Genomic DNA, 12,539 nt, shown 5'->3' on the forward strand with positions numbered 1-12,539 from the left:
ATACTGAGACCCAGCACCGATCCTAGTGGCATAAAAACTAAGAATTTTCTTTTTGAAATCTCTTTTCACACCTTCCTCTCAGATGATAAATATTTCCCACTGCCCTAAATCAGGAAGTTAGGCACATTTTGTCCTTGTCCATGCTCAATAACCACTGCACTTGGCATCAATTGTTTTATTTGGGAGTGCTTTTCACTAAAACATTGGGGGGGGGGGGGGAATCTTGGTAATTCAGAGAATCTTAGCCCATTGTGTCTGCACCAACTATTTAAAAGAGCTCCTTGAAATTACAGTTACTGTCAGCAAGAGACTGATCCCTACTAACACTCTATGCTGTGGCTGCACATCAGTACTGTACGAATATGATAGTGGCACATCTCTGCCCACCAGTACTTGAAGACCTTGTTATATAGTGATAAACCTGTACCCATCAGCTTTAACTGTGTTATAATGACACCGTGGACACCAATATGGTACTCCAGAGTCCAAAGCTGGATGTGGATCTGGATTGGACAGTAATGGAGTCATCAAGTAGCCATGTGGTGGAGAAGTTCAGGTGCTCCCGACATGATCCCTACAACTTTGGTTCTCTGGCCCCTGGGTCTTTGGTTCCAAGGTCCCAGATCAGCCTGGTTGCTGGGTCTGATTTTCCATTATCATGTGCAACCTGATCCTTGTGTCTCTGCTCCCAGACCCAGGCTGGTCCCTGGGTCTCCATTGTTATCTAAGTTTGGTCCTTGCATTCCTGGTCTGGGCCAGGCATCAGGTGGACCCCAAGGTCCTGGAACTGCAATGGATGGGGCTGGTGAACCGGACCAGGCATTGGGTGGCTGGGGATTAAGTATAAGGTGGGAGGAGTCAAGTACTACCTGCATTCCACAAACTCAGCACTCCTCCTGCCCGACATGTGCTTCTAATTGAGTGATGACACCTCCAGATGCTTCTTTTAAGGAGCTGTTACTATCCTGGGAATTCCTAGTCCTACCATCAAGGTCCCCTCTTGTTTCATGGGATAGTTGGCACCCTATTATCTTTTTAAATGTGGAAAATCCTGTACCATATGGGCTTGTTGATTGGCTGGTGATAAAGCTCCTCAGAATCTTACATAGTTCAAAAGGTGGCCTCTTATTCCTCTAAACTCCAATGAAAAATTGTCCACCCTGTTCTGCCATTCCCCATAATGACTCCAATTGGTATTTAAGCCCCACTCAAGCTTTCTCCATCTACACTTTTTGAACCCTTGCATTCACAAATTATTTTGTATCATCTTGGTCTTATTTAGTGATAATTCAGCATTGATGCTAATGTAACATAGCACAAAACAAATATTAACAAAGCTGTAATCCAGAAGTCAACGCTGTTCTACATTGAATGTTGGTAAGTTCTAAGATAGATTTTAAAAACTGCTTAGCTGCCTTAAGCAATCTGACTTGGTGCTTCATTGGATTTCTAATCAGTTTTGTCAAAAAGCATGTGGCATAAACTATGAAAATAGTTTCATGGCTGCACATAATACAGAATGCATTTTTCATTACAGCCTGGAGGAACAATTTTTTTCTCTATGAGCATTTTATTAACCTCTTCTGATGGCCCAGTAAAGTTCTAAGTAGCTGAACCACCCAAATGGGATGATATCAAGTTAAATCTCTGAAATCACCAAATATCTTGCTCATGACAAATGTGGATTAGAAAAGGCAAATTACCATGCAGTTCCTTTCCTTGATTGTACAGAGGTTTGAAATAAATATTTCGAGGTGGTAAAGAAACAATGGGCTCAGTAATGGAGTCTTCATGTAGCAGTGTTGTTGAATAAAAGTTACAGGACAGTTGTGCTATACATGAGTTCATATTCCATTGAGGAACAATTTCGTATCTGTAATATGTTGTATTATTGTATATAAATCAGGACACATTGTTGGTGTTACTGCCTTGTTAATGATGCTTCCAGCCTCTCAGCTATGCTTTAAAATTCAAATGCTCAGTTTTATATGGGGGAGTGTAATAGGTATATGATTGTGTACAAAATGAAAATGTACTTTGTAATGAAGTATCCTTGTGTAGTTTCAACAGACTTCTTTGTGATAATTTTCCCCTCTTCTGGAAGGCATTTTGCCCCAATAAGTTTTTTTTAAGGAATGAGGAAAGTTTCCATCAAGCCATTTGATCAATTAGGGCCATGTGGAGTAGCCAGTATGGTAATAACTGCCTAAAAAGAAGAAAAAGTTAGTTGGATTGGAAATTATTACTCCTACACTTGTTCTGGACCCAAGTCACAAAACCGAGAGAACTTTTTGAAGCACGCAGCTAATTCTATTTATTGATGCCTTTTAAGTAATAAGTGTGAGATTAGAGTATTGATAATGTCCTAAGTTACCTTCTGAGTTTGTCATTGCTGTATGAACTATTTTGCACACAGCAATGTCCCATAAAAAGCAGTGAGATAATAACCAAAAATACATATTTACCTATATTGATTATGGGATAAGTATTGGCCAGAATTGCCCTGCTATGAGTTTAATAGCAGCATGCAATCCTTTGCATCCACCTGAGAAGGTAGATATGACCTTCAGTTAATATCTCAGCTGAAAGGTACAATCTCCAATAGTGCAATGCTTCTTCAGTCCTGTACTGAACTATAAGTTAATTTTCTGTAATGTGACTTGAACCCATAACCTCTTAAATGACAGACCTGCTACTGACTGAACTCTAATGTCGCAAGGAACAATAGACCCTCTGAAATTAGAGCCATAGAGAGATATAGCATGGAAACAGGCCCTTTGGCCCATCAAGTCCATACCAACCTTCAACCACCTATTTACACTAATCCTACAATAATCCAATTTTCCTGTTCTACCCACTTTCTCATCAACTCCCCCCAGGTTCTACCACTCACCAACACACTAGGGAAAATTTACAGTGGCCAATTAACCTACCAACCTGCAAATTGTTGGGATGTGGGAAGAAACAAGATGAAACCCTACAGTCACTGGGAGGATGTACAAACTTCACACAGACAGCACCCAAGGTCAGGATTGAACCCGGGTCATTTGCTCTGTGGGGCAGCAGTGCCACAGTGTTGTCCAATTGGTCAGCCTTAACCTTGTGAAAGGGTTCTCTCTTCTGATTTTCCACATGTTTCAGAAGTGTTTAGCTTTTTTTAGCTGGTCATCACAATAAATATTTGACCTCTGAGCCCATCATAAAACTCTTAAATTCAGCGACTAGGGTGAAAGTTTCCTGGCTGTAATGGACATAATTGGTCCATTCCATTAGCGGTCAACATAATAGGCCTGATGGTTACTGGATTTTTCCAACACATCTTTTCATAAGGAATCTGAATTGGTGTTTCATTGGATTTCTATGCTGCTTTTTTAAAAAAGCAATTGGCATAAATTTAACTCCTTGAGCTGAATTTACTAACACTTTGATGTAAGTTACAGTGAAATCCATAACCCATTAATTGTCAAAACATAACATTGGCTATTTTTGGAGAGCTCTCACCCAAGAAGGATGAAAACTGCTATATTTTCAAAAGCCATACTTAAAAGAAATTGGTTTCATTTTGAAACTTTAGCACACATGTTGCCAGATGTGCAAAATTCAAGCATAGAGGGATTCACCTTTGACTCTTGTATTCAAAAGCCTTACAAATGTACCATCAGGTCTTAGACAACTTTTGCTCTTTTAGCACACATGGTAAGCAAGCCAGGATTTAAGTACATGATTCATCTAAGACAATCTAGAAATCAATCTCTCCTTAAGCTTTTAAACATGAGCAAGGAAGTATCCTAGTGTACTGTTCAACATTTATTCCTCCTCCAGTATAATTCAAAAAGTTCACTAAAGTCCCTCGGGGAAAAGATCTGATCTTTGCATGATATGGCCTGTGTCTAATGTTAAGACCATCAAGGTTGTTGATTTTGAAGTGGCCTAGCATACTACTCGGGAATTTTGTGGATGGACAATAAACAAAGACCTTGCCAATGATGTTCCCATTTCATGTGCCAATAATAAAAGCTTAACATAACCTTGATCTTGTACATTGTGTTTAAAGCCATGGATCCTGATCGCTTTTTTCAGTAGCCTTAACAAATCTGGTCCTTAACAAATCTGGTCCTGAATGTACTGTTTTTGAAAATACTTCTTAAATTTTTCTGTGGGACTGCCAAGATGATTTTAGAGATCTTGGCTAGAGAAATTTTTCTGTTTTTTTCTGATATGCAGAATGTTTGACAAGGTCTGGACAAAAGTGTCAGAAATAACCCAGAGAAACTTTATTTTGTTGGAGATGTTTTTTATTCTCTGGAAACTGATTTATGTCAATAGTTGAATGATCTGTTTGGGCAAAGCAAACTTGACCTGGTATTGGGCATTGTGGCACATGAAAGAACAGGTTTCCTCCCTGGTCACAAATATCTTCCTGCTATCTAGGAAAGGTTTTATTCTTAAAATCTAGATTGCTATGTTTTGGAAAAAATGGGCTTCAATATTGACATGAAAGGCTTGGCTGAACTATTTGTTTTGGTTTTAAGATTGAGAGCAACTGTGTGTAGGAGGCAACTGATATATTTTGTGGTGTCCAGTCTGGCCTTCAGAAAAATGAAAAGAATTACAAGTTTAATATTCAGTTTGATTGCATAATGCACCATGGTAGTATGACAGACTGTATCATGAACTTGGGGTCTTATTCTTTGTGGAAGTAAAGACAGACATATATTTTCACTCAGTATTTCTAATGTTACCTCTGTTTGGAGCAAGAGATTTAGTTTGTGAAATGTGTAAGTTATGGTTTTTAGAACTGGAAAAGCTGGAGAAATGGATGATGACATATATTCACTTTGTAGGTAAATTGATACAACAATGAGATTAGCCATCAAAAGTCATGGGTTCCTATCTAAAACATACACTGCCTTCATGCTTTCTTCATGTAAGGCTGGACAGGGGAGAACTATTATGTCCAGTCAATGATGTGAAATAAGTAGACTTTATCCTAAAAAGAGAGAAGACATCTAGTAATGAAGATGAATAGGTTTGTAGGCTGTAAAGTTAATTGAGGTCTATAGAAACACAAAACAAAATTAATTGGATATTTGGAAATCTGTCTTTAGAAGCTGGTTGTTTTCAATCAGGATTCACTATCTCCAATGAGGATATTGTGAAAAGTTAAAATGGTAGTGTACCTGTTGTTATTTATCAATAGAAAGACACCTCAAGTTGTTGCCATACCTTTTACAACTGAATTAATTCCTTCAAATCAGATGGTCATGGGTTAATAGTTATGAAGATGATTTATTTTTAAGGACTGAATTTCATAAATTCTGGCCATTTTGTATGCAGTCTCAAAGTATGGCATGGCAGGAGAGAACTAATTTTGTTTAAACTTTAATTTCTTGTTATACAGTCATTTAATAATATTGAAACTGTATTTGAGGCTATGGCCCATGTAATAGTGTCAGTGAAGATATGGTCGAATCAAGAAGAGAAAACTTAACAGGTTTATAGTAGGTTGCAGGCTTGACCTTATGATTAACGATGAGAGATATCCTGCTCCTAGACAGGAGAAGGGATAATATTATCAGCAACTGGTATAGATTTTCAAGAACCTGTGTATTGCCAATTGTAGTTTATTTCTCTATTTTTCATGATAATATGTGTTGATTGTTCAGGCCAAATAGGCCTTCTGTTTTGCACAAGATCAGTAAATGAAGCTGCTGCCCCTAAAAGCCAGTCACCAGGAGGTGCTAGCTGTCACCAAGACAGACATGTCATGAGTATGTGTGCTGCCACAGCAAGATCCCATATTTTCCATTTGATGTCATCCATTAATGAAGCAAAAACTGTCAACTAGGTGGAGTGGAAAACTATTTTAAAAGTGCCTAATTTCTTTAAAATGAAGATCTGTTCTTTAATATCTGTTATGACTGAATGTTCACTTATATAATGGAAACCTGCAGAACTTTTCTTTTAACAGATATATTAGTAAATGGTTTCATTAGTGAAACTATTCCAAAGGGTGAATTTTTAGTGCTGTCAGAGATAATTTTGTTGTTTGGTAAATAAATCAACTTTGGTTTTGGTATCTAGACAAAAATCAACATTTCTCTAATAGTTGCTGTTTAACAACAACATTTACAACAACAATGGCATTACAAATTCATGAACTATAAATTGTTAGGAAATTTAAATATACTTTGTGATTATGACCGTGGTATCCTCATTACCTAATGTGCCCGTGTAGAGACTTATTACTTAAGAATGTCACCTCCGCAAAGAAAATTTGAGACTTGAACCAAGTGAACATTTACGGTGATGTGCAAAACTTTTGAATTTCTGATTTTAACAAAACAATGTAGTGTGAATTCAATGCGAAAAATTACCAGTTGTTAATAATTGACATATATGTAGTGACATTTTCCCCTGTCACGCACACCCTACGCGTCTATTTATTTATGGATATCCAAAATGAAAATGTATTCCTCCAGTGTCATTTGATTGTTTAATTGACCCCGTTCCACCCACCCGCCCCCTACACACACGATCAGTTGCATGCACACAGGTCTGTCATTACACACGCCCGTACAGAGGGATCTAATCCTCACACACACGCATACAGAGCCCTTGCATTTACTGAAGGATATGCAACCTATAATCTAGTTCTCCAGTGTCACTCCACTGCTTCTGCTGCTTGAACTTGAGAAGGAAAGGACGCAGGCGGCCAGTGAGAGCAGCCGAAGGTCCGCGGGCACTTGCCGCGATGCATGAGGAGGGAGGGGGAATCATCCTTGGCTCGGGTCACGGGGAAGCCGTGCAAGCGGCGCTGTGCGTGCGTGCTCCTCTCCCTCCCTCTCTCCCTCTCCCACAATCCGTGCTCGGACTGCGGGGACGCGCAAACACCCCTGATGCAAATTTGTACGGGAGGAGGAGGAGAGAGGGAAAAATATAAGGTTTATTCCAACAAGCCCGAAAACGGAGAGAATTTACCTTGTTTTTGTTTTGCACGTAGGGTGCAGGTTGAAAATGCTTTATATAAAAAAATGATTAGGAAAAAACGACGTGACGTAAGGTGTTTTCTGGCTTTGGAAATGTATGACGTCATATGCAATAGAGTCCTATAGAAAAATGGTGTCTTTTTACACGGGCTGTAGAGTGACTGAAAGTTATTTGGATTCACAAAATCCTGGGTGATGCATTGGTGATTTAGAGTAATGGTCTCTCAAAAATGGATGTAGAGAAAGAGTCTGGACGAAGATTGGTCTGTAGTTTTTTGTAACGTAACGAGTTTTTGTGCCATATTAAAGCAGAGAGAGTGAGAGGATCTCTGTGCAGCTACTAGTAGTAATATCGAGGGGAGGGGGAGACGAATCACCGTGTGACTGAAGCTGAAATGGCCTCTTGTTTTTATTTTATTTTTTTGAGTAGTGACTTCCTGTTTAATTTTGAGGGTCAGTGGGGGTGGGAGGAGGGGACTTTATTAAAAATGTTCTCCCCCCCCCCGCCCCCTCTCCCTCGTTTATTTTTTTTCCGCTCCAGCTACGGTTCCAAGTTGTGAGGGAAGTGGCTGAAGTGAGGGGCTCGGGTGTGTTTACAGTGTGTGCGGGAGGAAGCGCTGCTTCCCGCTGGCCTCCTCCATCCCACCGCCAGGCTCTTCGGCCTAGTCCTGCCTCCTCACCCAAAAACAAAACATTTAGAGCTCGTCTCGAATCCCCTGTTCTCGCCTCGCCTCCGTGTGATTTTCCTGTTTTTTTTATTTTGAGGGGGACCTACCTCAGAGACGAGCGGAAAAGCCGAATACCGAAGGATTGGATTTGTGCTTTTCGAACTCATCTCGAACCGGACGCCCGAGCGACGAGAGAGCTGGGCACAAAAAAATTGCCCGTGTTTACAAACCTCTGGCGCCTAAAATATACAGCTTAAAATCAGGAAGCCGAAACTTCACCTTTCCGTTTTGATTTTTTTTGTTTTGCATGAAAGCTCTCCCCGCCCTCATTTATGTGTAATTGTATTAAAATAATTCAAATCTTGCTGGGTGAAAGCTCGCCTCGGTCCAGTTACTCGGACCAGGCGCCCAGTTGGTCCAAGTCTGATGTTTGCAAAAGTGTTTACAGAAAATTGAATTCCAGCACTGTTTGCGTCGCGATTCCCTCTTTTTATTAGATGTAACCGGTCACTTAACGGACCAGCCAATTATCCGTATTTGTAACACAGTAGGTCTGAAGGGTGCCTCGGCAGCAGGAGTCTAATACGAGGTGTATCCAAGTTGCTTTAAAAAAACTGGACCACGAGTTATGAAATTGTTCCAACAATTGTAATTTTTGTAACCTTAAAGGGAGAAAAACGCACTTAAACACGATTAAAATCTAATTTTACGAAGGAAGGACCGCGGTGGGACAGCTTCATTAAAATTCATATTTGCATAAGAGTTGTATATGTCTTTGAATTGACAAATGGACGTTTATGAATCTATTATGTTAAAGGCACTTCAAATTCATCTTCAAGGAAGTTAATGCTGAACGTGATATATTTACATATGAAGTTCGTGCTCCAGTCAGTGCCTCCGTCTCATAAATGTAAACTTTGGTTATTTGTGTAAGGTGATGCTGTTTTCGGGGGGAAACGTGCACATTCATACGGTTAAATTTAATATCTAGGCAATACACATACAATGTTTCATTATAAAATCTATTATTTGAATTGGCTGTAGGTTCAACACTGGTGTAGCGTTACATATAGGTCTGGTTCTCTTCTGTTTATAGCGCACATTTTGTAGAAGGCGGTATGACAATGAGGACCTCTCAGACGATGACATAGCCAGCATGAGGACTTTTGATGTGGAGGAAAAGCTTAGTAGTGACTCATACAGTTCAAGTTACGTGCACTTTATGAAAGGAAAAGGTAAGAATTGTAAGAGAGGTGTTCTTTGTTTTAAAATGTCTGTATATCTCGTCCAGATTGCGAGTGTAGCAGCAGTACTGCAGCTTGGCTGGTCAGTGGGCTCTGCCTCTCGAATTTCCCGCCGTTCAGGCAAGGGATGAGTTTGACGAGTTTCGTCATGATCTCAAATTCACCTCTTGTTTCCTGTGTATAAAATATTTTGTTATGTAAACCATTTCAAAATGAAATGTCATCCGAAGCACAGAGAAATCGTTGTGAGACGTATATTTTTTAATAAATAAAAAATACAACGTATGACTGGAAAGGAAAAAAAACCTAATGTTCTGTATGTAGCTGTGTGGATTGTAAATGATCGTAACCTAGCCACAAAAATAAAATAACCATAAGTAGACCTACTGATATCGTTTATTTTCTTTTGTAATTTGCATGTTGTTATCTGACCCGTTTATATTTACAGAATTTTATCCAACAGGGATTTGGCCAGCGTTAAATGGGAGTGGGGCATGGGGCGGGGGTGGGAAAGAGCGAATCACGGCCAATGCCAATTGTTTTTTTAAACAAATGGAAGCCAACTTGTATTCAATGGCGAGATATTGTTAAGCAGCAGTTGTATTATTGGCTCCGCGGACTCACGATTCGTGACAAATACTATTTTGATGTAATATAATAAGACCAAAAATACGAGCCCTGGGTAAATCCCTGTTTAACATGGTACATATGTGAATCGATTGCATCTCTTGTTTATAATTATTATTGTTGGGATCTTTTTCTCACTGCTCGTCCTAAAGTTAAGTTTTACTGTATGTTGCAACAGATTTTACCCTTGAATATGTGCAGAGAGAGACTATCAAGGTCCCCATTATCTTCAGGGACAAAGATGGTCTAGGAATCAAGTAAGTTTCCAAATAGATATGTTTTGATTACATTTACTGTTTCTTAACGTTTCAGCAAATGCCATCAATATGTTTTTTTTTCAGCACGTATCGTCCTCATTAAACATTCAAAATCAGAAATTGCCTGAAACTGACGTAATGCAGAACTAGTGTTTAGGTGTACGCATCTCTGGACGGTTTACGATATAGAAATTCTTTCTCCGCCCATCTCAAATTATTCTCGACATAAAGGAGGGAGAACTGTTGCTTTGCCTTGCCTTGGAGTAACAGTTGAACAAATGAATACCACCCTTTCTAGAGCAATATTTCATATTTACTTTCCAGAGTGTGCCATATTTCTTCTTCTGGTGTGCCTCATTAAACCAATTAACCACGATACGTCTTTGCTACTGTAATAATGAAGATAAACATTTGAATCTTCAGTTATGAATCTTATCGAGTTCCTCTAGTTCGGTACCCACGATGCAGAAACTCTCATTAACCCTTTACCCGACTATCCCCATGAAAGAATGCCAAATGAGGTTGAAATACGGGAACTTCTCCACGCATCTCCATTTTCAACGGAGTCAGCAGTTCTAAAAGTTTAACTACTCTTCAGCATACATTGAAAGAACGTGCATGGGTCCCTTAAACACGCGACGTGCCGTTTCTCGGGAAGAACAGAACGTGATTCTGGAGGGAAAAAGACGTATTTTTTCGCTGACATCTTTATATGTATCACACCTAAATCATGAGCCCGTTGCGTCAGTGTTCATAATCAGTTCAATCGAGGCCTTGTGAGCATAACACTGGGCATAATTTGTTTTAAGGCGGTGATAATTCCGAATCTTATTTTTGCTCTCTCGGAAATTCAATAGCTTTCCAATTCCTGTGCCTGTTTTCATTACTGGGGGGAAAGCAAACTTTATCAAGATACAGTTAACATCGATCTCCATGATCTTGGGAAAGATCGTGTCTAATACAAGCTTGCTAAGACGCTTCGCAAGCCTTTTTGTCCGCCTGACGCGGAATCCTTTTAAACACATGAATTGAAATATCTAAGATGGTTGAAGGTCATCGTAGACTTTAATAGATGTGGCAAAATTTATCTAATGTCACATCCACCCACTAGGTAGTTTTTGATTAGAAGGGGAACAGATAATTGACCGCTGCCTCAGAAGATTCCCTAAAAACACGCTGATCTTGTAAGCTCTCTGTTTCAAAGGGGTACCTCTTTTTTTTAAAAAAAGGCGGGAGGGGGGGAAGAATCTAGTAATTTTAGTTCTAAAACAAATCATAATGGTGTAAAGTGGAACATCGCCAGCATCCGCAGAATTTTACTTTTGTCAGTGAATGATCGTGTTTCATTATACAACCCCTCGCTTTACCACGATGGACTACACGAGTAATAAAGGACTAGGACGACCAAGCTGAATTCATGTAACTAAAATACCACAACACAAGTTGTACCAGTGCCTGGGATGGTTACCTGGGTTGTCAATTTTGATTCATTAAGCGGCCTATGAATTCCCTGGAGTTCAGAGTTAAATCCCGGGTCCGAAATGGAAACCTCCTATTGGATAAAACCCAGCGCCCATTAATGCAATGTAAAATTATAAAATAATATTGATAGAGGCTTTGTAGGTAAGCCTGCTTACATCTGACTATAATGGCGAGCGATGCTACCGTGCGTCACTGGTTTTAAAGCATTTTTAACGGACGGAATGTGAGACTAAAATTTAATATCTTGTCTTTCTACCGCAGAACACCAGATACCGATTTCAGCATTAGGGATGTAAAACTCTTCGTTGGTAAGTTAAATTTGAAACGTATGAGGTTGAATTACATACTGAAACGAACATCATCGCTAGAAAAATAAACTCTTAAATACTTAAATTTGGTACCTAGATCCATAACCCCAAGCTAATTTGAACATAGTTCATAAAATGGGGCAGTGAAAAATACTCGAATTATTGTTACAGATAGCATTCCAAAACATTTTTGATTTGTAAATTATGTCTACAAACAATGAACTGGTTATTTCATGTTTCAAATTGAGTTTTAATATTTGTATATATATCGACATAATCTTGTTAATATGGAATGTTGTCTTTAATAATTCATTGAAAGTTTACATGCCCTTGCAATTGATCTATGATTTGTACTTTCAGATTTATATGAACATTATAAATAATCGGGTTATAGTTACTGGCGATTAGGCTGCAATTAGATCACTGTTTTGTGATCACGCTGGATTACTTTTGTTGTGTATTGCCAAAGAATACAAGACTGAAGCAGGCCATTCGACATTTCGGATCTGTTCTGCTCTTCGTTTAGATGAAGGCTGGTTGGTGCTTCAGCTCGAAGTTCCACATCATCTGATGCACTCATTTAATATTCAGGCAAACTCGGCATTGAAAAATCAATTCACTAGAATTCTTAGACTGTCACTACTCTCAATATAAAAATAACAGTGTGTTTTTCACCCCCCGAGATGGCTTAGCTTTAGTTTTAAGACTATGGTTCCATGTCTTGATACTCCCCCCTCCTCCCCCCACAATCCCCCCTCCTCCCCCCACAATCCCCCCTCCTCCCCCCTCCTCCCCCACAATCCCCCTCCTCCCCCTCCTCCCCCACAATCCCCCTTCTCCCCTGCATCCCCCATCCACCCTCTGCCCCCATCCCCCCACGCAAATAAGGTAGTCTGTCTTTTTTCTTACTTTTCCCTCTCTCAGAATCATATCACCACCAGTAGGACTTGGCACCATGTGGTAT

The 12,539-nt window shown here is 39.5% G+C and overlaps 1 protein-coding gene across 14 annotated transcripts in view; it reads left to right on the top strand.

Moving 5' to 3' along the window:
- Positions 1 to 12,539, top strand: part of LOC127579657 (lysine-specific demethylase 2B) — a 196,989-nt gene that overhangs the window by 8,666 nt on the left and 175,784 nt on the right. For 7 of the 14 annotated variants that reach the window (XM_052032586.1, XM_052032587.1, XM_052032592.1 and 4 more), the window contains exons 1-4: positions 7,113 to 7,252; positions 8,754 to 8,892; positions 9,707 to 9,785; positions 11,529 to 11,575. The exons of 2 other annotated variants lie outside the window; for them this stretch is intronic. In XM_052032586.1, the coding sequence (XP_051888546.1) occupies positions 7,220 to 7,252; positions 8,754 to 8,892; positions 9,707 to 9,785; positions 11,529 to 11,575 (298 nt within the window). In that variant the 5' untranslated portion in view covers positions 7,113 to 7,219. Of the gene's footprint in view, positions 1 to 6,885; positions 6,910 to 6,962; positions 7,085 to 7,112; positions 7,253 to 8,753; positions 8,893 to 9,706; positions 9,786 to 11,528; positions 11,576 to 12,539 lie in introns of those variants that run through there. 5 more of the 14 variants (XM_052032594.1, XM_052032595.1, XM_052032596.1 and 2 more) reach the window with 4 other exon arrangements.

Source organism: Pristis pectinata, chromosome 17 (genome assembly GCF_009764475.1).
Source record: "Pristis pectinata isolate sPriPec2 chromosome 17, sPriPec2.1.pri, whole genome shotgun sequence".
Classification (NCBI taxonomy): Eukaryota; Metazoa; Chordata; class Chondrichthyes; order Rhinopristiformes; family Pristidae; genus Pristis; species Pristis pectinata.